This window comes from Phallusia mammillata, chromosome 5 (genome assembly GCF_965637545.1).
Source record: "Phallusia mammillata chromosome 5, kaPhaMamm4.hap1.1, whole genome shotgun sequence".
NCBI lineage: Eukaryota > Metazoa > Chordata > Ascidiacea > Phlebobranchia > Ascidiidae > Phallusia > Phallusia mammillata.
This window is the reverse complement of record NC_137256.1, coordinates 12,769,736-12,797,577: the sequence shown is the minus strand read 5'-3', so window position 1 is coordinate 12,797,577 and position 27,842 is coordinate 12,769,736. Positions and strand designations below refer to the sequence as shown.

General features: G+C 38.3%; 5 protein-coding genes and 1 long non-coding RNA gene across 6 annotated transcripts; 1 reads left to right on the top strand and 5 right to left on the bottom strand.

Moving 5' to 3' along the window:
- Positions 1–1,447: 1,447 nt before the first annotated feature.
- Positions 1,448–9,101, bottom strand: LOC145229566 (uncharacterized). Its single transcript, XM_080094919.1, has 11 exons — positions 8,949–9,101; positions 8,637–8,759; positions 8,109–8,245; positions 7,406–7,593; positions 6,381–6,527; positions 4,833–5,067; positions 3,845–4,047; positions 3,105–3,319; positions 2,498–2,600; positions 1,861–2,178; positions 1,448–1,641 (listed from the first exon to the last, which is right to left on the bottom strand). The coding sequence occupies exons 1-11, from the start codon at positions 9,099–9,101 to the stop codon at positions 1,448–1,450; spliced, it is 2,016 nt and encodes a 671-aa protein (XP_079951045.1).
- A 1,491-nt stretch (positions 9,102–10,592) lies between these two features.
- On the bottom strand, positions 10,593–13,617 carry LOC145229404 (uncharacterized). Its single transcript, XM_080094733.1, has 4 exons — positions 13,336–13,617; positions 12,704–12,906; positions 11,992–12,232; positions 10,593–11,646 (listed from the first exon to the last, which is right to left on the bottom strand). Exons 1-4 carry the CDS (start codon positions 13,427–13,429, stop codon positions 11,477–11,479), a joined length of 708 nt encoding a protein of 235 aa, XP_079950859.1. The 5' UTR covers positions 13,430–13,617; the 3' UTR covers positions 10,593–11,476.
- A 615-nt stretch (positions 13,618–14,232) lies between these two features.
- On the top strand, positions 14,233–15,454 carry LOC145229774 (uncharacterized). Its single transcript, XR_013860478.1, has 3 exons — positions 14,233–14,472; positions 14,597–14,656; positions 14,724–15,454. It is a non-coding gene; the product is annotated as an uncharacterized LOC145229774 (long non-coding RNA).
- Positions 15,455–18,313: 2,859 nt separating this feature from the next.
- On the bottom strand, positions 18,314–20,233 carry LOC145229993 (uncharacterized). Its single transcript, XM_080095347.1, has 2 exons — positions 19,834–20,233; positions 18,314–19,107 (listed from the first exon to the last, which is right to left on the bottom strand). Exons 1-2 carry the CDS (start codon positions 19,985–19,987, stop codon positions 18,929–18,931), a joined length of 333 nt encoding a protein of 110 aa, XP_079951473.1. The 5' UTR covers positions 19,988–20,233; the 3' UTR covers positions 18,314–18,928.
- A 978-nt stretch (positions 20,234–21,211) lies between these two features.
- LOC145229565 (uncharacterized) lies at positions 21,212–22,747 on the bottom strand. The gene is made up of 3 exons (XM_080094918.1): positions 22,595–22,747; positions 22,291–22,413; positions 21,212–21,792 (listed from the first exon to the last, which is right to left on the bottom strand). Exons 1-3 carry the CDS (start codon positions 22,745–22,747, stop codon positions 21,241–21,243), a joined length of 828 nt encoding a protein of 275 aa, XP_079951044.1. The 3' UTR covers positions 21,212–21,240.
- A 998-nt stretch (positions 22,748–23,745) lies between these two features.
- Positions 23,746–27,451, bottom strand: LOC145229339 (uncharacterized). Its single transcript, XM_080094662.1, has 4 exons — positions 27,044–27,451; positions 25,993–26,195; positions 25,274–25,514; positions 23,746–24,946 (listed from the first exon to the last, which is right to left on the bottom strand). The coding sequence occupies exons 1-4, from the start codon at positions 27,165–27,167 to the stop codon at positions 24,777–24,779; spliced, it is 738 nt and encodes a 245-aa protein (XP_079950788.1). The 5' UTR covers positions 27,168–27,451; the 3' UTR covers positions 23,746–24,776.
- Positions 27,452–27,842: the final 391 nt, after the last annotated feature.

Sequence of the window (27,842 nt, the reverse complement as noted above, 5' to 3'; positions counted from 1 at the left end):
CGGCAACTTAGCTATCTTAAGTCCGCAAGTTAGCTATCTTAAGTCGCAAGTTAGCTATCTTGCTGCAACTTAGGCTAGGCTAATTTATTCGACAACGGCGCCCCATATCCACGTTACTTCACATTTTTGTATTGTTTTATGTTATCAAAATCGTATATGCTATCAAAAGATAAACTTTATTTCTAACCATGGAAATATTTGATCTCTGGATGTAAAAGTCTTAATTTCCAGCCCTACGTGAGTGTTGAGTTTATAGCCAATGTTACGTTGCGGTCAGCAAATGTACAATTGCGGTACGGTAGGCATATTACGTTGAGCGTACCGGGTACCTTGTGGCAAAGAGCGTGCCGTTTCTTTGCGTTAACCAAACGAAATCAGATTTAAATAACTCAAGAAATAAGGGTAGGCTACGCCAGAGTTGCAAGTCGGGCCGGGTTCGAGCTTAGGTATTTGTCAGAAAACGGGCCTGACTTTACGTTCCGTTTCCGTCATTTTTTAGTAACAATTCTCTCGCTTTGATCGAATGCCCACCCTGGTCTAAAACGTATTGTTTACCCCATTGTCTACTATTGTTCATTGTGTTTGTTGTCTTTTCTCTTTTTTTCTTTCTCATACTTTGTTGCAAGGCTTTCGTGGATAGACCTGTCAATCAAAATTTCGGGCCTAAACGGGCTTCTCAAAAACGTTTCGGGTTCGGGTCGGGCTTCGGGCTTATACTTTCGGGTTCGGGCCGGGTTCGGGCTCAGATTTCGGGCCCGCTTGCAACTCTGGGCTACGCTTTTCCGTTGTAAGTTTTGTCGGAGGGAATTATACCACCGTAAAGTGGATCTGGTCTTTGGGTAGAGGGCCTATAGCGTAACCCACCGTATATTTGATGAGTTTAGATGTGTATGGGAAACCGGAAAACAATATGTGTCTCAAAAAACTCGCTTTAACTAAAAACAGACAAATAGCTAAATGCGTGTTTTAAACAAACTAAATTTTAGTAATTTCGTTAAAGTTCATGTATCCATTGAGGTTCAAGCTAAGCAACGCCCTGATAACTAAAAAAGGTTTACAACCGTTTTTTTGTGCCGCACTTACAAGAGTTTTTAAATTTTTCCCTGACATATTTTCGATGTCAAAATACTTTAATAGTTTGTCGAAAATTTATTTTTAAAACAGTTTCGACTTCCGAACCATTTCGTTTTGAGTTTATTGTTGTCCAAAGACAAACGAAGTCAAGCATTAAACAGCGAACAAACTAAAAACAAACACACCAAAGCTTAGTTTACTAATATAAAATCAAACTGCAATTGAATTTTTCGCGAAGCTTTTGTGTCTCTTCTTCTGTTTGTTGAAAGACGCAAAGTTCTTATTTGTTGCTGTAAAAATTTACTTGTTTATTGTCAGTACTCTAAACACAAGGTTAACGTAAACTTTGCGTAATAAAGCAAGAAAATAAATGCTACCTTCTGTAAAGACTGTAACGGACTGGTTGGGGGTAGAAATTGGACCGCCTTCTGTGGTGGACTGATGGGTGGTGATGGTATCCTCGGTAGTAGGACGGGGCATTCCAATACCCATAATGGGTTGATGCGAATGAATGTTTGTCATAGCGTCCATAGTGAGAACGCACAGATGCTCGACATGTCCAGCTACCTATAATATTTTGCCGTTTGATTATTATTGGATAGTACAATTGCTGATATTTTTTATTAAACCTGCTCCCTCGCGCCTGATATGCAAATCAAGCTAGGTTGTCCTTTATAAATTTACTGCAACTTTCATTATTCCTAGTTAGGGATTTAAACGCATTTTGAGCAAAACTTACAACTGAATATTCACTTTCCCAAATTTTCACTCAACACTATGCTATACCTGCATAACAACGATGTGGTGAAGGAAGTTGAGCATGGTGCGGCCAGCGTCTGCGACACGTCCATCCGTGACAGTAAGATGGCCAAGTTGGGGCCGAATATCTTCCGCCTCCGCAAGACGCACATGGGCTCCAACCTGGATTAATGCGGCGAGGTTGAGTCTTTTTGGCAGCTTTGGTCATTTTTGGTTTTGTAGTTGCTACTGGCTTGGGTGTCGTGGTAGGAATTGTTGTAGGGGATGCATTTGATATTAAACCTTCGTCGTCTGCTGGTGGCGTTGGCTCCCTGTCGATTCGTTCGTTGACAAGACTTGCCAATGCTGCATAACACAATTGTGCAAGCGTTTGTTATCGTGTAATGCCATGAACAGTTTTTCAATAATATTTCACAATTTTAAGAGGTTCGTGTCCTGGATGTGGGCTTCATCGGAAATATTACACGTTATAAGTGTGTCGAAGTATTGCCCAATTTCATCGAAAACTCATGTGCTTTTGATTGCAAGTCTTTAAAATTTCAAATCATTAAAAATAACATACCAGATGATTAGGAAAAAATCAACGTCGCAATTGGAGAATAAATGAGTGCCGATTAAAGTGTAAAAAGCGGTATTGTAAAACTATTAGTTTATGTATTTTTACCAACACAGAGGTTATCCCCTGAATCTCCTCGGTCAAATCCTTTGGCACAATCATCGCAGCTCGTCCCGTTGTATCCTTTCTTACAAACACATTGACCGGATATCTAAAAATAAAATTAAAAAATCTTTTGAAGACTAAATGTTATCGGTCGTCCCTTAACGCCACCATGATTTAAATGTCACCATGAGCGTTTTTGCCCAAAGTAATGTTGCCTACTGTTTTTTTATGTTCGAGTTTACCAGTTGCAAGTTGTACACTATCTTTATGGAGATTATAGACTCTATCGGGAAATCGTATGACTCAACGATTTGGGACTTTAGGTCCTGTATTTGACGACGAATGTATATTCCTCAGAGACATAAATTAAATTAGAAACGTTTAACTGCCAAATTTGGTTCTAAGAGAATCCGACCTTTAGTGTTTCAACCTTGGTTTTATTATATTTTGCTAATCCAACAGGGTAACAGCGTAACTCATAGTATTGAATCAACTCAAACAAACTATTACTACATTTTTTAGTCTACTCAATAAAATATGTCAAAAATGGAGTAATATATCCCTTATCAAAAACATTCTGACATGTTAACAATATTAGGCTACTGCTTACTGCGTTGCAAGTCGTGTTTTCTATCGTTCCGTCAAAATTGCATTCACACTCCTTACATCCATTGGGATCACCGAGTCCGAACGTGTTTGTCACACATCGGTCACAGGTGTCACCCTCGACATTTGGAAGGCACTTGCACATTCCCTCTGAACCGCAATTGCAATTTTCTCCCTCGCATTCTGATTTGTCAACACCCTCCATGTTGCATACGCACTCTGGAAAAAGTAAATAGCTTTCAGAATCATTCAAGCAACAATGAAAAAATAACCGCAAGTAGCTGAAGTTCGCATTTAACTCATGATGATGTTTAATTGTCTCGAAAAATATTCAGACTTAATTTTTACGAAGTTGTTGAAGTTGAAAATTGTTTGGCTCTATGTGCATGTTTTAGTTCTATAATATGTTTTGATTAAACATATTATAAATAACTATTAGAGCTAATAACATGAAAACTTACAACAGACGAAGTTTTCTAAATCCCGATAGATGGCGCAAAGAGCACGGTAATTTAAATTAACGCTGAGACTGGTATTTTGTTTTCCATGGCAATTCTAAACATGTTATTTTGATTTTAAAACCTTACCCCAACCCTAATAGTCCTGTCAGCATTTATAACACTTTGTTTGTACACACAATGCGTTTTGCGTCATCTATCGGTAGTTAGCAACTTTGCCTGATGTAATTTTTTACGTTAGCAGAAAATCCTACATATCCATAAGCTACCATGTGATTTTTCTTACTTGTGCAAGTCCGCGTTGTTGCGTCTCCATAGTAATAAGGTAGGCAAGCCTCGCAGTTGTTTCCTGTGGTATGATGAAGACATTTCAGACACCTTCCACTTATCGCTTCACACGAAGTAGGGTCGCTGGCATTTATATTGTTGTTGCAGTTACAAGGAATGCACTGTCCATTGCCCTCGTCCCAGAAATGGCCAACTTCGCAGCTGCAATAACAGTTTAATGTTCATTGTTTCATCAGTTGCAAAAACTTGCGAACATTTAGGAAGCGATTTGAAGTATATATTTTTAAATTTATATTAACTGCCAACACACTAACCTCTGTTTTTATTTTAACAATTAACGCTTGGTTTTAACCTACTTTGTTTGGGTCAATCAATCACTGTTAAAATAAACTGAACTAATAGCATCTTGCATAATCGGCAAAGTAGTGTTCGAAATAGATTAAACTACATGGGTCCAGACAGTGGCACGATCACCGGAAGACAAGAATGCATTTCGTATAATTTACAAGCAAAAGGGTGTGAAATGGAGGAGATAGCACGGACGTTTGTTGCATTAGGGCGAAATTTGGGCCAAGTTGTTCAAACTCGATTTGGAGACGATTAGCTATATCTTTGCAATCTGATCATCGAAAACAAACAAATGCAAACAACAGTCATCTGCAAAAAGCGTAATGCAAATTTCTCTATCAATCTAGGCCAAACGAACTGACTCCTGATGATGTCACGTCATAGTCGTATAATGCGTTTGCAAACTTTTTTGCATTGTGGTGTTTTCGGGCAGTACCGATCTTTTTTTATTAGGTAAAGACAGAAAGGCGACGTGAAACAAAGGATTTTGGTTTAGTTCAAAATTGGTAAGGCAATTTGTTGGGAAAGTACCTTCAAACTCCAACGCGGTCGTATACAGTCATGAATTTCATATTTTGAAAGTCAATTCGTGTACAAACTGTACTTCAACCCTAAGTGAAAAATGTTATCCTACTGACCTTTCGCAATGATCGCCAATTCTCCCACCAGAACATCCAGTACAGACGCCGGTTGTGTCATCGCAAGAGATAGAGAATCCGTTGCAGTCGCATTGACGACATTCAGGAAATCCAAAGTAGCCCTGCGCGCATTGATCGCACTGTTTGCCCGCCACTAAACTCCGACAGTCGCATCGGCCATTCAGACCGTCGCAAGATGACGTATTCGTCGAGCCATATTTGTTGCACTCACAAACTGTGGTAAAGAATATAATGTTTTTTTTTGTATATTCTATCACTTCACAACGAAAAAGCGTTAGGTGACGGTTTAAAGCAGTGGTTCTCAAACTTTTTCATTATTTTTTCAAAACGGCCCCTTTGCCATTATTTCGAGGGCTCGCGGTCCTTAAGCTGGAATGTGTATTTCAGAAAAACAAAAGTTGATTGCAGGATTTTAACTAGTTATGCAAAATTGCGCATAATAATGATCCAAAGACAGCTTGTGACATTACAGACAAGACAAAAAGCAGTACGATTGTGCGCGAACAATTGCATTTTTGGTAGTTGTCATTCAATAAAAGCTTTTGTTTAGCAATGGAGACAGTCGATTCTCAATTCTAATTTGATTTAAACTTATTCAGTGGCACAAACTGAGTCAGTTTGACTGACGCTAAATAAGATTATAGAATTACTTCAACCGTTTCGCGGTCCCCCCAAAATTGCTTCACGGACCCCTAAAGGACCGCGGGCCCCAGTTTAAGAACCGCTGGTTTAAAAGTATGTCGCAATTTGCGTGTTACATTAGGTGATACTACTTTTTGATTTTATCATCATTGCGCTATTTTATACCGGCACTTTGATGAGAAGCAAGTCTTTATTTAGGGCTACACCTCAGTTACTACGTTGAAAAAACTCTCTACGTTGGTAGTTGTGCTTCAAGTGCAGACGCAATGGGCGGTTAAATTCTGTGAATGTGTGTTTATTGTTTCGGCGATAAATTGGCTACGGCCGGTGAGTGTCCCTGCGGGCAAATCATGCTTCCGTTATCAGTAACAAAAACCGCAGGATAAAGGCTACTGACATTATTACTTAGCCTATTAAAAGATCCTATGTCGTATCGTTTTGTGAGACACCAGGGTCAAGCGCTGCTGGCCAGACTTGATTCGACACAGTGTCCTACGTTCAATTTATCACGTCGTAACCTATAAGGGTGTCCAAATCCGTCGAGGACAAATTCGACTTCGAAATGAACAAATTAATATGAATGTTTAATTCTACCTGAGATTAAACAAGGGAAAAGTGACAGAAATTTTCTCTTGCTTTATTCAGAAATCGCCTTAAAACAAAAGTCCTCAATGTCACACTAATCATGTTAAAAAGCTGGACATGCTAGAAATTGTAAAGAAACCGAAATAGTTGATGTATTTTTGTAATGCTGAAAAAGAGGAACAGTTTACTGTACACGGGAGTTCTTCCTAGACCAATTGGTTTCCGTGATGGTGATTTCATCACCAGTCGCGACAATAAGTAAGTGTATCATTCTGGCCACAAAAATACAGATGACGTTACCTTTGCATCCACCACCGCTGGAAATTCCGTAGAAACCGTTCGCACAAGAATCACATCGTCGTCCAACCACATTTTCCAGGCAGTCGCACTTTTGCGTGCAGGCATCGCATTCCATGCTTACACTGCCATCCAAATCACAGTCGCACACTGTAAACAACAAATTAATTGATATCCGCTTGACCCTACATTCTGGAAGTGAATTTGCAAACGAACAAAGTGCCACAAACCGAAAACTTGCTTGATATTGGTATAGCAACTATAAGTGGAGATGAAATACCGATCGGATTGTCAGTTGTTGTGTAATGCACGTGTGGTTTTACTACTTATCGGACCCAAGTTTATTGACTGAAAAAGGATTTCTGCTTGTTGATACAGTCCGACCATTGTGATTATCCCAGCAAAATTGCTACGTTCAAACAAGCTGATGTTAAGGATATGCAGTTTTTCTATGAAGATAATGTTTAAAGCGCCAGTTTCAAACTCACGCTTTGAGCTAAGAGCACACTGGCATGAAAACCATAATATTTGCCCTTAAACAGTTGGTAGTCAGGCATTTCTAAGCCCAATGGCGTGAATTTTCTAGCCTGTTTAATCTTCATCCTATTCAAAGCTCCTGGCTTAAACAATAATTTTAAAAAGCCTGCAGAGATAAGTGGTGCCATGGTGTTGCTAGGGCGCTAAACCGTGGTGACAAGTGGTCTTATTAACGTTAAACTCGATGTCCTTGCACAAATTTAGTTTGGAATCCGATACTAGAGCGCAAGCCGTTTTAGTGGCTCAGTGCGAAAGAACCAACATCGGCACAGGATTTGAAGCGTTGACTAAACACAAAGATTTACTGCGTTTTTTCATAAACTCAAAACAATAGCGCGAATTGCCAGATTATTCTCGATCAGTGGGCTGCTCAGACCTACCAGCAATTGCGGATTGCACATAACCAGCCAATTCGAACGATAATTTACCATTTTAAATAGCCCCTGAGTAAATCGTCAGGAGTTTTAAATCAACATGAGCATAAATGAAACCTGTTCGAATTTGACGTTGAAGATCGGAGATGATAACGTGCAGATCGTCAAAGTTGGACAACTCGAAAACATGGTTCGACCGGTTTCCTGTAATCAACTGCAACTGTGTAATGTTGTATTCCCCCACACCTACAGCATACATCACCACACCCATCGAATTGGCGAGTTCCACCACTGGGGGAAGTTCCCTAATAAAACGAAGATCTAAGATTGGACGAGATAAATATTCGGTTGATTGTGGCTCTTTGTTGGTCGATGCGCCCTAAGAGAAACGATTTGATGCGAACTGATTATCTACCCCAGATTAAAGATCTTGCGGCTACATTGGTTAAGCTGGAGAGATTATCTGGACATCGTTGCTGCAGGGAACCCAAGTAAAACTTGTCGTCCGATCTTCCAACAATGCATGAGGGACTAAATTGCATGTGAAAGCCTTGAGCGACTGATGCCGACTAGACGTGAAGATAAACAAACCAGTAGACCATTAAAATGACAGTCTGATGTAATCGAAAAGCATTATAAGTGTTCCTAAGGAATTGACAAAAATGGGATGTACACGGAAAATACGTAATTTTATGATGATGGCTTGAGAAAAATGTTGGCTTAAACCAATATAACGCACCCAGTTAAACGTGCAAAATAATTTCAACCACTTGTTTTTTGTCGTGCGCAAATCCATGTTGACCGCAAATTACAAACTTACTCAGCGTCGTTGGCGTTCCCGTCAGTCATCAGAATGAGTGCCCGTTTAGCTTGTGGGTAGCGGTTGTTCTTACTCTGAAAGTCGATATTGAGCGTCTTGTTGAGCGCATGGGCAGTGTAGGTTTGGTATCCTTGATACTGAAACAAACGGTAAACAACAGGATGCTTTATTCATCGCCGGAAAATTGCGACATACCTTCGGCAGTCAAGCGAATGGGTTCACCCTCGCTACTTTTGCGCGTGTGCCATATTAGTTGTCAGTTTTAAAAGTTTAAAAGTCAACGGTAAAATATAAACTTTCACCCTTCTGTTTGCATATTGCAATTTTTCTTTTTTTATGCAACCACATCGAAACTACCTTATTAATAAAACATCAGTTCGGTGTGCGTGGTAATGCAAAATTAAGCCGAGAAAAATTACTTAATTAGGCAACTATCGTATACTCTCCTTTTCCGCAAACCAACGAATTTAGATCGGTTTTATTTTTTTCTTCTTTTAAAAACAGAATATCAACGACATTTTTTCTTACCCTGATTCGGTCAATTGCAGCGTCGAATCGTGCCTTGGTCATGTATTGTCCAAGGCCTATCTCAGTTTTTATAAACCGTTGTCTTCGCCACGGCCTATTGGGGTATAAGTAGGAATACTGTACCTTTAATTTAAAAGAAACAAAGTTGTAAAATGCAATTGCTATGAAAAAGCTAAACTGAACAAAATCTATCTTTAAACCTTAACAAAAAAATTACGGATAATTAAATTACATTTTCATGATTTCATGATTGTTATTTGTTTATCTTGTCGGATTTATTGCAATTAAAGTCAACTTTGGAACTTTTCTTACGACTCCGATTTGAATGTGACCATGACCGATGTGCATCCCTTCAGCGAGACGTTTTACCCATTCCTTGACAAGGTCAAAATTTGGTTTTGTCACAGACTTCGATCCATCGAGAACAAGCATCAAGTCAGTTTCCGCCAGACATTCTGCAATCATTATGTGTTGCTTGGTCTTAACGCAGGTGATCATTAAAAATACACTTAATTCCAGTTACATTGACATTGTCAGTGATTTAGATGGTGCTTAAAACAGGTGGTTCGAATCGCGCGGAGGTTTCGATAAAACGCTTGCGGTGTGTAGGTGGCCGAAACTTTGACAACTGGCATGTTAGAGAGCATTATCTGCGAATTTGCACTCAGAATATACCTTTCAACACATTTTCCACAAATGCAACACCCTTCACATATGATTTCATTCTCGTCGCCACAAAAAAAAGTTGTGTAATATATCTAAACATCATACCACAAAAGCCCATCCGGTGACCAACAAAAATAGTCTTGTTTGCTTACGCGAATTTTCAAGAATTTAAATGCATCTGCAATCGGCGCCACCGCGTCGCTATCGAAGGTGGGAAACCGAACTTAAAGTTAAATCACTGGCAACGTTGTGAACTTTAGCGGATATCCCAACCCACCTAAAGCTACCAATTAATGTACTCTCCAGGCGAAATAACAGCAAGTAATGGAATTGAACATAATGTTGTGACACTCAACGCATCGATTCTCTCCATTGCTTCACTGGTCGTGAATCTGATGACCCCCAAATTTTTTACCCTGCTGGGTGATATGGGTCGCGAGTAACGTATCAAGTTACGCCATTTATTCTAAATAGTAATGCAGAGTATAATAATTCATTTGAATCTTTTATTATCGTTTACAACAAATCGCTCTATTGCCAAAGTGATGTTTGAGACACTATATATAGCGACTGTTGTATTAGATTTTTACTGTAATGAGTCACAAGAAATTAAACTACAGAACATTGAAATCATTATTATTTCAAACCTTCTTCTTCATCGGCGTTCTGAGACTTTGTTTCCATAAACAATAAAGCGGTGGTGATCAGAAGCAAATAAAGACACTTCATAATGTCGATTTTTGTACCTATTCTGTTACTTATCTAGAGACAAAGATGAACAACTAAACAAGCCATTTATTCTGCGTTGTTGGTCCTTAAAAGCAGGTTATAATTTCCAATTATCACAGAAACTTCCTTAAGTTATTGTCTGATTTCACAATAAACTACGCTGAACTATAATGTGGTTAACGATCAAGTACGACAAATATCTTGGAAAAAAGAAGAGAAAAAATAGATGGGCCAATACAAATGACCTACACTGACACCAAGCGGACGCATATTAAGATCGTTCCGTCGTCAATTAAATACACGTACACGTAGTAGTCCTTTAAACCAGTGGTCGGCAACCGCCGGGCCGCGACGAGTTCGTTACCAGGCCGTATAAATTTTTAGGTTAAATGCTTTAAATCATTTTGTCCATGTATCCCGGGGATGATCAACTAATTTAAGCGTTTTTCATGTTAAATGATTCTAGTTTTTTAAAAGCCGGTCCGCGATAAAATTTCAGTTTCAAAAACGGTCCGCAGTAGGGATAAGGTTGCCGACCGCTGCTTTAAACATACAATATCAAAATTTATAATATCACAACTCGAATTGTGTAGTTTAGGTATAAATTACCTAGTGTGATGTAGGAAAAAAATATTGCGTTTGAGTCCCGCTCACTTTAATCAGCAGAATTTGAAATCTCCGAGGTCGGGTAAGACAGGAGATATGTAAAAATTATTTCCAAACATGTAGTTTTATTAGAACCGACTTTTGTATAGATCATTATTTGGGGCAATTCAGCTAATGAGCAAGAAAACATGATAGCAACCCCCACATAAAAACATGCAATTGTAGCTTATTATCTGCCACAAACACTCAACTCCTACACTCAAAACCAGTGGTTCCCAACCAGCCCCCCAGGGGGGCCACGAGCTGTGTTCTGGGGGCCCACGGGTGTAGATTCACCAGAAACACCCACTAAAAGCCATTTTCTTTTTAACATTATTCCCTAATTTAATCGACTATTTCACATGCTATTTGTGTATAGTGAGGTTTTTACAATTACAGATTCTTATTTACGCTGTTGGACCTGTTTAAAGCCGAAATTAGTACCAAATTTCAACACGAGATTGTCATTTACATTTTTAGGGGGGGCACAGGTCCTACAGGGTTACTTGAGGGGGGCCACGAAGCCCAAAAGTTACTTTTAGGGGGCCACGGTCCACAAAAGGTTGGGAACCACTGCTCAAAACAAAAGCGCTTCGGCAAACTGCAACACAATGAGATACGCCCATTTCATGCCATAGTACACCTGTTAAAGCACAGAAAGATAATACGCTACACAATAGCTTAACGGGCATAAAAGAGCAAATACAAATAAATTTGTTTAGGCGTCAAATATGACGAGTCACTTTATTCGGTCGTATGTGAGAGGTATTGCATTATTAGCAAGAATATTCTTCTTTTCTTTATAAAACAACGCAAATCGAAGATTTCACAGGTTTTGTTTGGCTTGGTTTTGACTGATTGACAACTTGACGTGGTTTTAACATTGAAAGTCGAGTCTTAAGTGCCTTCATCTGTCGATCAAACGACCCCGAACAAAAATCTATGTAGATCGTCCCAGATATAATAAAATCTGTAAAAAATAAAGTTGTAATTTAGAAGTAAAATGATCTTGCTAGTGAAACTGATTTTTTCCATTTAATTTTGGGATAAAAAACTGTCTTTCGTAACCGTCAGCATTGTGGTCATGTGCCTCGATAAACTTTTTTGTGTGTTACATGTTTTATTGTTTGGAAAAAAAAAACATGTCATTATAAGACGATAATCTCGCCAAGGATTTCAACAAAACTTTTGATGCGGTACCCAGTTGCGGTTTTGTTGTAGAGTACAGTACATGGCAGTTAACATACTCCATAGCCGGAGTAATAAGTTTAAAGAGTTTACTAAACATCAACGCTCTACTGAAAATACATTTTACCGACAGCTCCGCTCGGACGATAGCTTTCCTCCACAAGAATAGGTATGATGTGTTTATTTTTCACCGCAGCGTGTTTGGCTTCTTTCATGGCATTCGCACTGTTTTCATAATCCCCTGATAGACACGCAATAACCACGTCGGACTGTCTTACTGCTTTCTCCATACTTTCGTACATATCACCTTCCATATCTTTTTTATCCAACCAAACTTGAAACCCTGCTCGTCTCAAGTTCTTGTAAATCTGTTTGACGCCAAAAAAAGATGTGAAACAAACTGATCAAACAAATCTGTACATATATATGTTGTTTATGAGTAAGAAAATGTGACCAAATCATTACTGATTTAACGGATGTGCTTGATGTTAAGCGATAATAGTGTATTGTTAAACAAAAGTGTCAACTAATTAGGAGGTTTTAGTGAGCGATAAAAATAAAAGATACAAAATAGATGTTGTAGTGAATTTACAACGTATTTATACGCTTGGGTGGTTTTATACTACGTAGTCTTTCTTGTACCTCTCGACTACCTCGGAGGTCACTCTAGTTACGCGCGCGTGCTGCGCGGTTGCGTTTGGCTCCTGGCAATAAAACACTACGTGGTGTCAGAAGTGGGATTCGAACCCACGACTCCATTCGGAGACCAGAACTTGAGTAAAATATAAAACACTACAGATATCACTGTGGTCAAAACTGAATAATAATATATTTTGTACCTTGTTTACAGTTGAAGAAGAGTTCCAATTGTAACTTAACATCACTTTAGGAAAAGAGATAGAAGACATATCCTCAGATGCAGAGCTTACATCCGATAAAGAACTGTCACTGCTGTCATCAGATGTTGGGCTAACTATCTGTGATGGTTGTGGATGTGGAATCGGGACTGTCGGAATATTTGGCTGGTGTGAAGATCCGTTATCTTAAAAATTCATAAATGCAAGAAAATAATATCCCGTTTGATAGTGCGGAGTAGTTGTTCCTATTGCCGACAAACTACACTTTGGGTGCTGAAAATACAATAAACAGTTGGTTCCAATATAATAAAATCGCAAACTGAATGCAAAATGATCTAAAAAAATTGCCAGTAATTGGCGATAATTAAGGTGTTGGTTTGATTCATTGAACTTCTGTAACAATGCAAACACTACAATCTGACACTAGTGTAAGACACCGATAACCTAGTGTTTCACTGCCCAACGACTGGAATACAGTGGGCTATATGAAACACACCCACTCACCAACCAAGCAAGCACTGTTTTCAAGAGGACAAAAAGTGGATTTGTACCACCAAAGACTACAATATAGGTTCTTGAATAGGTGCACATTTTAAAAACAAACAACTACTTACAGTTATTGGTAATCGTGACATTGTTTCCTCCAATTGAACTGTTTGCAATGTTGGCGTTATCACCAAACGATATGTTCATTTGTCGTTTTTGCATCAGTTCATCTGACTTTAATTTGACATTGCGTAAAAGCTAACAACCAGATACGGGATCACTAGCTACTTCGATAGAAGTCACAACACCGAGTTCACACAAAAGAGAAAACACAAAGGCTGGAAAATGTGAACTGGTCTAGAAAGTAAACCCCGCGCTAAAGCGCATCAACAATGGGTGTTTTGTGTGTGTTTCGCCGCCCTTTTCGCTTTATAATAACTTGTGTTTGCAATGTATGTCATTACCCTGATGAAGGTGTTTCGTATGGGACATCGAAACGTTGGCACAGTAGAATAAAAAACTGCCGGAAGAGCTGAAAATTTTGTTGATACGTTATGCCTGGCAGCAACAGTGTATTCAATGGGTGTTATGTTATGGGGTATTTCTTGTGTTGGGTGTTTCTGGTTTTAGGTTTCTTTTCTATTCCGAAAAATAATCGAAAACTTCGATTGACTTTTTTGTTTCGGTTTTGTAAAACACAATATTAGTAAGTTATATAAAATCCGTGAAAATGTTTAAATGATAGTTTTTTTTTGGGTTGGATATTGTTTACACCCTTTTTAAAGATATTTTATAACATTACGTAAATTTTGCGACAAACTTGATGGTGTTTTGTCGTCACGTGACAAAGCGACAATGGCAAAATGGTTTCGTCAATTAGAGAACAAGAGCGTTGCTGTAACCCCGCTAGGCATTCGAAGCAATAAATAAAATCCAGCAGAGGGCAGGCGCGAACAATTATTCATCTCAAACTGAGCGCGCGAGAGACAATTGTCTGAAAGCGGCGTGTTGTGTTAAACGTGCTGCTGGAAGGGCTAAGCGGCGCTTCGGTCAGTTGTTTGAGAAGTGCTGTGAAATTGTGTGCAGGGTAAAGCTCAAGACCAAAAATACTTAACGACTGAATTAGGAACATGCTATCGTGTTAAATAGAGGCACAGTTTAGTTTTATGCTGCATTTTCAGGATGTATAACTTAGACAGAATCAGCATTGCAATTCCAGCAGGTTTGTCTGAATAGAATTGTAAGCAGTCAATAATAAAACTGTGGTAAGTCTGATCTAAAAGATTTGCTACTGACAATGCTGAATAAGTAAGCTATATAGTGCTTGCCCTGTTCGGTACTGCACTGTTTCAAGCTAACATTACCCCAAGGTACTTTTGATGTTTGAAGGCTGTTTTAGGCTACAGTGATAATTACTTTGCCTTTGCTGTTGGTTTAATGGTTCCACCGGTAAGTGTCTACCGGTAAGTTTGTTTGATCATCTTACGTTTTAAACTTAATAATGTTTACTATTAAGGGTAACTGCTGATTTCTGCTTGTCTACACCGCGTCGCTATCGAAGGTGGGTAGCCCAACTTGGGGTTAAATCATTGGCAACGTTTTTTTGGCGGATATCCCAACCCACCTAAAGCTGCCAATTAAAGTACTTTCCAGGCGAAGTTATACCAAGAAATGAAGTTGAAACATAATGAAGTGGCACTCGACGCATCGGTTCTCTCCATTGCTTTACTTGTCGTGAAGCTGATGTCCCCAAACGTTTTTTCCTCGTGGATGATATCGGGCGGGTGTAACGTAGCAAGTTACGCTAGTGTGAATAGTAATGTAAAGTTTAATATTTAATTTGACTCGTTTCTTATCGTTTACAACAAATAACTATATTGCCAATTGTTTGAGACACTACATAGCGACTGTTGTATTAGATTTTTACTCTAATGAGTCACAAGTAATTATAAATCGTTGAGATCATTATTATTTCAAACCTTTCTTCTGAATCTTCTTCATCGTCGTTCTGAGACTTTGTTTCCATAAACAATAAAGCAGTGGTGACCGGAAACAAATAAAGACACTTCATAACGTCGATTTTTATCTATTCTATTTTATTACTTATCTAGAGACAAAGATGAACAACTAATCAAGCCATCTATTCTGCGTTGTTGATCCTTAAAAGCACATTATGAATTTCAATTATCACAGAAACTTTCTTCAGTTATATTGTCTGATTTCACAATAAACTGAGCTGAACTACAATGTGGTCAACGATCAAGTATGACAAATATCTTGGAAAAAAGGAGAAAAAAAAAACGATTGGGCCAATACAAATAGCGGACGCATATTAAATCGTTCTGTCGTCAGATTAAATACACGTACACGATGTAGACCAGGGGTGGGGAACCTGCGGCCCGCTAACCTTTTTAATGTGGCCCGCGTCACAATTTTGTTGAAGTATACAAAAAAGATCTAAAGAATACAATTTTGATGTACAGATATATTTCTATGAATGACTTCGGCATAATCGGTGATTTATTTTCAATATCTCCCCTTTCAACATTAAGACGTCAAACTTTCATAAAAAATGACACACATTCAACCACGTGCTATACTTGTGACGCAACAGCCACTCGGTTATATCTCCTTGCAGTAACAAATCATTTGCCATGTAGTGTCAGTTTTAAATTGATTTCAGAGCTATTAGCTTTCTGTACAAATTGTTTAATCCTTATATTGTTATTTAAAATTTAATCTTGGAAAAACAGAAAGATCGGTGATGAAGCTATAGTGCAGGGGTGCACAACCTTTTTGCTAAGACGGCCGCATCGCAGATTCTTATTTCACCAACGGCCGCCAATTACCTGTTTGTTTTTGTTTTTGAATTTATTATGTGAAAATAGGGCTTGTCCCACATACATAAACCATTTAATGGCGTTCAAAAAGCCCGGATAATTTAAAACTTGATCCACAGATTGAGCTAAACAGTCTGACGACCAGTCTGAGCTATTTATGACGTCACAATCTATATTGTGAAGCAAGAGGTGACTGTTTATTTGCATTGTTTGCACAGAATAGGCGTATATAAAGTGTGATGCACAGCGTCACTAGGACGGTAATATTCTTTACAGTCTTACAAAATCTATTTAATGCAGTTTGAAAGTTAAAATATTTAGCAAAAGAGGTTTTTACGTCAAGGCCGCCAGTCTATATATTTTAATAAACATGTTCACGGCCGCACAAAATCGTCTACTCGGCCGCATGCGGCCGTACGGCTGCAGGTTGTGCACCCCTGCTATAGTGTGTTCCAAAAAATGGGCAAACTCTTTTTTTATGTAGAAATTAGTGATAAACCTGTAAGCCTTGTTTGTTGTAAATGTAGCAGCAAATAGAAATAAAATCAGGAGCGTTGAAGTTTTGAGCCACTTGAGTGCTTTGGGTATTTAATACGGAATAAAAAAAATGGCCCGCCCGAAATGTTGTGCAATTCATGCGGCCCGCAGTACTAAGTAGGTTCCCCACCCCTGATGTAGACCTTTAAACATATAATATCACAATTTATACACGACTTGTGTAGTTTAGGTATAAATTACCGAGTGTGATGTAGCAAAAAATATTGGGTGTGAGTCCAGTTCACTTCAATAAGCAGAATTCGAAATCTCCGAGGTATTAAGTGCATGTGATACATGTTGCACAATTCATCTAACTCAGCCTTTCCCAAACTTTTTCATATTTTTTTCAAAACGGTCCCTTTGCCATTATTTCGAGGGCTCGCGGTCCAAAATTTGCGCATAACAATCATCCAAAGACAGCATGTGACATCACAAACAGGACAAAAACATTACGATTGTGCGCGAACAATTGCATTTTTGATAGTTGTCATTAATAAAGGCGATTGTTTAGCAATAGAGACAGTCGATTCTCGATTCTACTTTGATTTAAACTTATTTAGTGGCACAAACTGACGCCAAATAAGATTATAGAATTACTTCAACCGCTTCGCGGTCCCCCCAAAATTGCCTCACGGACCCCTAAAGGACCGCGGACCCCAGTTTGGGAACCGCTGATCTAACTCTATGCAGTGTATTTGTTCAAACAACCCTGTCGGGCAGGAGAGGAGATATGTAAAAGTTACTTCCAAACATATAGCTTTATTTGAACCGACTAAGTCAGAGATATTTGTTTGTTCAGCTGGTAAAATAATCGCCAGCCATTGACTATAACTCTCACAAACAATCATGCAATAATCGGACCGGCATAAAAGGGCATGTACACACAAATTTGTTCGGGCGTTAAATATGACGAGTCACTTTATTCGGTCGTATGTGAGAGGTATTGCATTATTAGCAAGAATATTCTTCTTTTCTTTACAAAACAACGCAAACTGAAGAATTCACAGGTTTTGTTTGGCTTGGTTTTGGCCGATTGACAACTTGACGTGGTTTTAACATTGAAAGTCGAGTGTTAAGTGCCTTCATTTTTCGATCAAACGAACCCGAACAAAAAACTATGTAGATCGTCCCAGATATAATAAAATCTGTAAAAATATACTTGTTAGTAAATGGTCTTGCCAGTAAAACTGATGTTTTCCATTTAATTTTGAGACAGTTAAAAAGCGGTCTTTCGTAAACGTCAACATTGTGTTCACATGTGGCTCGATAAACCTTTTTCTGTGTTACAGTTTTATTGTTTGAAAAAAAAAACATGTCATTATAAAGACGATAATTTCGCCATGGTTTTTATCAAAACTTTTGATGCGGTACCCAGTTGCGTTTTTGTTGTGAAGGACTTTACATGGCAGTTAACATACTCTATAACCAGAGTAACAAGTTTAAAGAATTTACTGAACATTAACGCTCTACTGAAAATACATTTTACCAACAGTTTTACTCGGACGATAGTTTTTCTTTGCAAGAATAGGTATAATGAGTTTATTTTTCACCGCAGCTTGTTGGCTTCTTGTATGTGTAGCGTTTGCCTCAAAGGCGTCTATATTTACACCAAACGCCACAAGAAATACCAACGTTATTGCCTCGGTTATTGATGGATCCTCGTCAAGTTGAACGCTGGTTGAGACACGAAGCCGAACTTTAACTTTCAGTTGTGTTCTTGAATAGCTTATATCGCTTCCACATAATCCAGTAAAACTCTGATCCATTGAGAACACTCACCAATGCAAACAAAATATGTACTGGAAAACCGTGTGAAGTGTTCGTTTGGGGGACTATTTTACGTTTGTTCTTTATATTGGTTGCAAACCCTGCTTTGATGCAGCGTGCAAAAATATAACGTGCAACTCGTGTGAAGTTTTCATAATCCCCTGATAGACACGGAATATAACCACCTCGGACTGTCTCACTGCTTTCTCCATACTTTCGTACATATCACCTTCCATATCTTTTTTATCCAACCAAACTTGAAATCCTGCTCGTCTCAAATTTTTGTAAATTTGTTTAACGCCCAAAATCGATGTGAAACAAACTGACCAAGCAAATCTGTATACATGTTGTTTATGCGTCACAAAAGGTGGTCGAAGTCGTTTTCAAAATCATCACTCATTGTTTGGATGTGCTTAATGTTAACAGATAAATAGCTTAAAGTTAATCAAGAGCGTTATTCTACAAATTAGGTCATAAAGAGTGTTTTTAAAAAATATAGGACACAGAATAGACATCTTTGTGGTCAAGACCAAAATAAGTTTTCACTTTATACAATGTTTACAAGTGAAGAAGAGTTTCAATTGTAACTTAGCATCACTTTGGGAAAAGACGTAGAAGACGTATCATCGGATGCTGAACTTACATCCGATAAAGAACTGTCACTGCTGTCATCAGATGTTGGACTTACTGTCTTTGATGGTTGTGGTTGTGGAATCGGGACTGTCGGAATATTTGGCTGATGTGAAGATCCTTGATCTAAACAATTTATTAATGCAAGAAAATAGTATCCCGTTTGAAAGAGAGGAATAGTTGTTACTTTTGTCAACAAACTTAAGCTCCACTTTAGGTGCTAATGAATACAATAAACAGTCGGTTCCAATATAAAACCGTATTTCTGTAACAATGCAAAACACCAGAACCAGACACTATAGTGAATTTTTTACCGCAACTTTACTTTTAATAAGACTTGCGGTTGGTCGTCATATATACTAAAATATGTAATATATAGCACAGCAAGATAATGTGCTGCATTGGATAAATTATTAAACTAAATTCGGCAAACCTTTATTTAGGTTGCAAGGTGATGTTTGATTTTTAATATATTTTGTGCGTCAACTAGCAAAAAAATGTTTAATGGTTGCAGCCAATATACAAAACAACCGACATTCCCGTTTCCACCTAAAATAAGATTGGAACAAATACTAGAGAAAAGACATCCTAAAGAGATAGGGATGTAAAATCGGATCCAACCCCAGACTTTCGAAATGACTTTGTTGCAGCAAATCGAGTACGATCACACATCGCCATATTGCACATAGACTACATAAAGGGGAAATGTTTCAACCTTTTCCACCCCAACTGTGGGGACACGGTGCAAGACACCGATCACCTAGTGTTTCACTGCCCTATACGACTAGAACTGCAGGGAGTACAATTTAAATTTTTAATTAACCCTTAAATCAACATGAGCATGAACGGAACCTGTTCGAATTTGACGCTGAAGGTCGGATATAATAGCGTGCAGATCGTCGAAGTTGGACAACTCGAAAACATGGTTCGACCGGTTTCCTGTAATCAACTGCAACTGTGTGATGTTGTATTTTCCCACCCCTACAGCATACATCACCACACCCATCGAATTGGCGAGTTCCACCACTGGGGGAAGTTCCCTAATAAAACGAAGATCTAAGATTGGACGAGATAAATATTCGGCTGATTGTGGCTCTTTGTTGTTCGATGCGCTCTAAGAGAAACATTTTTGAAAGAACTGATTATCTACTCCAGATTACAGATCTTGCGGCTACATTGGTTAAGCTGAGAGATTATCTGGACATCGTTGCTGCACGGAACCCAAGTAAAACTTGTCATCCAATCTTCTAACAATACATCAGGGACTAAATTGCATGTGAAAGCATTGAGCGACTGATACCGACTAGACTTAAAAATAAACAAACCATCAGACCAACAAAATGACAGTCTGATGTAATCGAAAAGTATTGCTAGTGCAGCTAGTGCTCGTAATGAATTGACAAAATTGTGATATACGGATACCTTATTTAATGATGTTGGTTTGAGAAAAATGTTGGCGTAAATTAATATAACGCACCTAGTAAAAACAGAATGAGTGCCCGTTTAGCTTGTGGGTAGCGGTTGTTCTTACTCAGAAAGTCGATATTGAGCGTCTTGTTGAGCGCATGGGCAGTGTAGGTTTGGTATCCTTGATACTGAAACAAACGGCAGACAACAGGATGCTTTATTCATAGCCGGAAAATCGCGATATACCTTCGGCAGTCAAGCGAATTGGTTCACCCTCGCTACACTGACTGCAACAAGTCTTGTCCGTTCATCGGTCAAGGCAAAATTTTTGCGCGTGTCTCATATTAGTTGTCAGAAGTTTACTTAACGGTAAAAACATAATCTTTAACCCTTCTGTTTGCTTAGAATAATTGACGAAGCAACAGTGCTTCCTAATCAAAATCAGTCAACAAAGTTGTTTAACGATATATATTTCACCCCAAAAGGGCATCTTCAGTCGTTCTGTGAAACAACGAGTGTAAAAGTAAAACAAACCAAGCAATGAACTAAAACCATATTAAACACAGCAAAGAGATACGGCAACCTGCTACAAGCCCTTGCTGAGTATGCAAGATCTGCGACAGAACTGCGTCTAAGCTACACAAAAAGTACACACAGCAACAAGCGATAAGGGAACAGTGCACACCCAGATAAAAAAGAAGGAAAAGCGGAGAGACGAGATAACCGTCTAGTCCACGGGCAACGAAAAAACTCTAGAGTGAACACAAACAAACAACCCAGTCCAAATGGAATACAAAATAAAATCGATAAAAACCAGTAAAAGAATAAAATGATATAAAATAATGAATGGAGTTATCGCACCCTGGGCAAAACCATTTTTTGAATATTAATAGTAGCTTGGGTAATTTTGAGCCACTTTGCTTCACAAGCGTCCAAGTCTTTAAAAGGCGGCTGCTGTAAAAACGTGACACAAAAACACTCGGCAATATCAGGATAGGTGGCGAAGAGTTCAGGGTGTTTAACTGCGTAATGGCGCAACAGCGCTGCATTATCGTTACCTTCTTTAATATCGTGTTCTTTCCATACCGATCTATGGTGGTTCCATCGGGTGCTAAACCGGTTTTTGGTTTGGCCGATGTATTGTTCTTTACATATGCGGCAAGTGGCCGCATACACACCATAGTTTTTGCAGTCAAGCACCTGTTTTAATCTGATATCTTTGCTGCGAGTGGCAAAAATACACTGCTCATACACCATCGCCTTATGTACGCCATGGTTTCCACACAATGCGCACTTTTTGCAAGGACCCGATTGGCCGTCGGCAACTTGTTTCATACGTCCATGTGCCAAGCCTTTGTAGTTGGTAAGAACATTCCCGATGGTTAAAGCATTTTTGTAAACGATCTGTGTTTAATATGGTTTTAGTTCATTGCTTGGTTTGTTTTACTTTTACACTCGTTGTTTCACAGAACGACTGAAGATGCCCTTTTGGGGTGAAATATATATCGTTAAACAACTTTGTTGACTGATTTTGATTAGGAAGCACTGTTGCTTCGTCAATTATTCTTACATATAATTTTATGTATAATCAGTGATCGTCGACAAAAAGATGATTACTACTTGCGGGATAGATCCTGTACCAAACACTAAATGTTCTGTTTGCTTATTGCAATTTTGCTTTATTTATGCAACCACATTAAAACTTATTATTAATAACTTATTATTAACCTTATTAATAAAACATCAGTTCAGTGTGTGTGGTAGTGCAAAATTAAGCCCAGAAAATTTACTTAATTGGGCCAAAATCGTATACTCTCCTTCTTCGCAAGCTAACGAATTTAGTGATTGGTTTTATTTTTATATTTTTATGGAAAACGGAGTATTACCACAATTTTTTCTTACCCTAATTCGGTCAATCGCAGCATCGAATCGTGCCTTGGTCTTGTATTGTCCAAGGCCTATCTCAGTTTTTATGAACCGTTGTCTGCGCCACGGCCTGTTCGGGTGGAAGTAGGAATACTGCACCTATAATTAAAAAGAAATAAAGTTGGGAAGTGTAATCGCTATAAAAAGCTAAACTGAATAAAATCTATTTTTTAACCAAGAAATTATCGGATAATTGAATTATATTTTTATGATAACAGTTGTGATTTGTTTATCTTGTCGGATTTATTGCAATTAGAGTCAACTTTGGAATTTTTCTTACGACTCCGATTTGAATGTGACCGTGACCGATGTGCATCCCTTCAGCGAGACGTTTTACCCATTCCTTGACAAGGTCAAAATTTGGTTTTGTCACAGACTTCGATCCATCGAGAACAAGCATCAAGTCAGTTTCCGCCAGACATTCTTCAAACATGATGTGTTGCTTGGTTTTAATGCAGGTGATCATTAAAAATACACTTAATTCCAGTTACATTGACATTGTCAGTGATTTAGATGGTGCTTAAAACAGGTGGTTCGAGTCGCGCGGAGGTTTCGATAAAACGCTTGCGGTGTGTAGGTGGCCGAAACTTTGACAACTGGCATGTTAGAGAGCATTATCTGCAAATTTGCACTCAGAATATACCTTTCAACACATTTTCCACAAATGCAACACACTTCACATATGATTTCATTCTCGTCGCGACATTAAAACAAAGTTGTGTAACATATCTAAACATCATACCACAAAAATCTTATCCGGTGTCCAACAAAAAAGTCTTGTTTGTCTACGCGAATTTTTAAGAACTTAAATGCATCTGTAATAGGCGCCACCGAGTCGCTATCGAAGGTGGGAAACTCAACTTAAAGTTAAATCATTGGCAACGTTGTGAATTTTGGCGGATATCCCAACCCACATAAAGCTACCAATTAATGTACTCTCCAGGCGAAATAATAGCAAGTAATGGAACTAAAACATAATGTTGTGACACTCAACGCATCGATTCTCTCCATTGCTTCACTGGTCGTGAAGCTGATGACCCTCAAATTTTTATCCTGCTGGGTGATATGGGTCGCGAGTAACGTATCAAGTTACGCCATTTATTCTAAATAGTAATGCAGAGTATAATAATTCATTTGAATCTTTTCTTATCGTTAACAACAAATCGCTCTATTGCCAATGTTATGTTTGAGACACTATATAGCGACTGTTGTATTAGATTTTTACTGTAATGAGTCACAAGAAATTAAACTACAGAACATTGAAATCATTATTATTTCAAACCTTCTTCTTCATCAGCGTTCTGAGACTTTGTTTCCATAAACAATAAAGCGGTGGTGATCAGAAGCAAATAAAGACACTTCATAATGTCGATTTTTGTACCTATTCTGTTACTTATCTAGAGACAAAGATGAACAACTAAACAAGCCATTTATTCTGCGTTGTTGGTTCTTAAAAGCAGGTTATAATTTTCAATTATCACAGAAACTTCCTTAAGTTATTGTCTGATTTCACAATAAACTACGCTGAACTATAATGTGGTTAACCATCAAGTACGACAAATATCTTGGAAAAAAGAAGAGAAAAAATAGATGGGCCAATACAAATGACCTGCACTGACACCAAGCGGACGCATATTAAGATCGTTCCGTCGTCAATTAAATACACGTACACGTAGAAGTCCTTTAAACCAGTGGTCGGCAACCGCCGGGCCGCGGCCCGGTACCGGTCCGCGACGAGTTCGTTACCGGGCCGTATAAATTTTTAGGTTAAATGCTTTAAATCATTTTGTCCATGTATCCCGGGGATGATCAACTAATTTAAGCGTTTTTCATGTTAAATGATTCTAGTTTTTTAAAAGCCGGTCCGCGATAAAATTTCAGTTTCAAAAACGGTCCGCAGTAGGGATAAAGTTGCCGACCGCTGCTTTAAACATACAATATCAAAATTTATAATATCACAACTCGAATTGTGTAGTTTAGGTATAAATTACCAAGTGTGATGTAGGAAAAAAATATTGCGTTTGAGTCCCGCTCACTTTAATCAGCAGAATTTGAAATCTCCGAGGTCGGGTAAGACAGGAGATATGCAAAAATTATTTCCAAACATGTAGTTTTATTAGAACCGACTTTTGTATAGATCATTATTTGGGGCAATTCAGCTAATGAGCAAGAAAACATGATAGCAACCCCCACAAAAAAACATGCAATTGTAGCTTATTATCTGCCACAAACACTCAACTCCTACACTCAAAACAAAAGCGCTTCGGCAAACTGCAACACAATGAGATACGCCCACTTCATGTCATATTAGTACACCAGAAAGATAATACGCTACACAATAACTTAACGGGCATAAAAGAGCAAATACAAACAAATTTGTTTAGGCGTCAAATATGAAGAGTCACTTTATTCGGTCGTATGTGAGAGGTATTGCGTTATTAGCAAGAATATTCTTCTTTTCTTTACAAAACAACGCAAACTGAAGATTTCATAGGTTTTGTTTGGCTTGGTTTTGACCGATTGACAACTTGACGTGGTTTTAACATTGAAAGTCGAGTCTTAAGTGCCTTCATCTGTCGATCAAACGATCCCGAACAAAAATCTATGTAGATCGTCCCAGATATAATAAAATCTGTAAAAATTAAAGTTGTAATTTAGTAGTAAATGATCTTGCTAGTGAAACTGGTGTTTACATTTGATTTTGAGATAGTTAAAAAAGCGGTCTTTCGTAACCGTCAAACCTTTTGTTGTGTTATATATGTTTTACTGTTTAGAAAAGAAAAAAAAACATATCACTATAAAACGATAATCTCGCCATGGTTTTTATAAAAAATTTATGCGTACCAAGTTGCGGTTTTGTTGTAGAGTACAGTACATGGCAGTTAACATACTCCATAACCGATGTAATAAGTTTTAATAAGTTACTAAACTTCAACGCTCTACTGAAAACATATTTTACCGACAGCTCCGCTCGGACGATAGTTTTCCTCCACAAGAATAGGTATGATGTGTTTATTTTTCACCGCAGCGTGTTTGGCTTCTTTCATGGCGTTCGCACTGTTTTCATAATCCCCTGATAGACACGCAATAACCACGTCGGACTGTCTTACTGCTTTCTCCATACTTTCGTACATATCACCTTCCATATCTTTTTTATCCAACCAAACTTGAAACCCTGCTCGTCTCAAGTTCTTGTAAATCTGTTTGACGCCAAAAAAAGATGTGAAACAAACTGATCAAACAAATCTGTACATATATATGTTGTTTATGAGTCACAAAATGTGACCAAATCATTGCGGATTTTTAGGATGTGCTCGATGTTAAGCGATAGAAGTGTAGGCTATTGTTAAACAATAGTGTCAACTAATTAGGGGGTTTTAGTGAGCGATAAAAATAAAAGATACAAAATAGATGTTGTAGTGAATTTACAACGTATTTATACGCTTGAGTGGTTTTATACTACGTAGTCTTTCTTGTACCTCTCGACTACCTCGGAGGTCACTCTAGTTACGCGCGCGTGCTGTGCGGTTGTGCTTTTGGCTCCTGGCAATAAAACACTACATCGTGTCAGAAGTGGGATTCGAACCCACGACTCCATTCGGAGACCAGAACTTGAGTAAAATATAAAACACTACAGATATCACTGTGGTCAAAACTGAATAATAATATATTTTGTACCTTGTTTACAGTTGAAGAAGAGTTCCAATTGTAACTTAACATCACTTTGGGAAAAGACGTAAAAGATATATCATCAGATGCAGAGCTTACATCCGATAAAGATCTGTCACTGCTGTCATCAGATGTTGGACTAACTATCTGTGATCGTTGTGGATAAGGAATAGGGACTCTCAGAATATTTGGCTGATGTGGAGATCCATTATCTAAACAATTCATAAATGCAAGAAAATAATATCCCGTTTGATAGTGCGGAATAGTTGTTCCTATTGCCAAGAACCTTAAGCTACACTTTGAGTGCTGAAAATACAATAAACAGTTGGTTCCAATATAATAAAATCGCAAACTGAATGACAAAATAATCTGAAAAAAATTGCCAGTAATTGGCGATAATTAAGGTGTTGGTTTGATTCATTGTACTTCTGTAACAATGCAAACACTACAACCTGACACTAGTGAATTTCCAATCACAAGTTACTTTTAATAAGACTTGCGCCATACTGTGAGATGATATATCGCAGCAAAGCAAAATGTTGTGCTGCATTGAAAAAATATTTTACCTACATTCTGAAAATCTATATTTGGATGGTGGTGTTTGATTTTTAATAAGTTTAGTCCGTCAGCTAGCAAACAATGTTTAATGGTTGCAGTCAATATACAAAACGACAGACATTGCCGTTTACACCTAAAAGAAGATTGGAACAAGTACTAGTGAAAAGGCATCCTAAAGAGATGGGGATGTAATTTCAAATCCAACCCGAAATGAATGGGTTGTAGCGAATCGCATACGATCATATACTGCATGTCTTACTGCACCTAAACTACATAAAGGGGACATTTTCCAGCCTTTCTGTCCCAGTTGTGAGGACACTGTGCAAGACACCGATAACCTAGTGTTTCACTGCCCAACGACCAGAACTACAGGGGCTATGAAACACACAGCACTCACCGACCAAGCAAGCACTGTTTTCAAAAGGACAAAAAAGTGGATTCGTACCACCAAAAACTTCGGTTATCAATTAGGGGCACAATTTAAAAACAAACAACTACTTACGGTTATTGGTAATCGTGACATCACCGTTTGTTCCAATTGGACTGCCTATAATGTTGGCGTTTTTACCAATCGATATGCTCATTTGTCTTTTTTGCATCAGTTCATCTGCCTCCAAATTTAACATTGCGTAAAAGCTTACAACCAGATACGGGATCACTAGCTACTTTGATAGAAGACACAACACCGAGTTCACACAAAAGATAAAACACAAAAGCTGAAAAATGTGAATTGAGCTAGACATTAAAACCCCTCGGTATGGCGCATGAACAATGGGTGCTATGTTATGCTACTTCTTGTGTTGGGTGTTTCCAGTTTTAGGTTTCTTTTCATTCCCCAAATAAAAAGTTGTGGACACCTAAAGAAATCATAAAAACGTTTCAAATGACTTTTAGTAAAACGAGGAAATTTTGTGAAACATATTATTAGTAAGTTATATAAGATCCGTAGAAGTATTTCAATGGTAGAGTTTTTCGGTTACATATTTTCTAATGTAAAAATCTCTTTTTGAAAATACTCATAACATTGAGTAAATTTTGCGACAAACTCGTCGCTGTTGTGTGAACGATAAAACGGTTTCGTCAAATATTTAATGAGATCGAGAGCGTTGCTGTACCCCGCTGGGAATTTGAAGCAATAAAACAATTCCAGCAGAGGGCAGGGGCGAACAATTATTCATCTCAAACTGAGCGCGCGGAAGACAATTGTCTGAAGCGGCGTGATGTGTTAAACGTGCTGCTGGAAGGGCTGATAAGCGGCGCTTTGGTCAGTTGTATGAGAAGTGCTGTGGAATTGTGTGCAG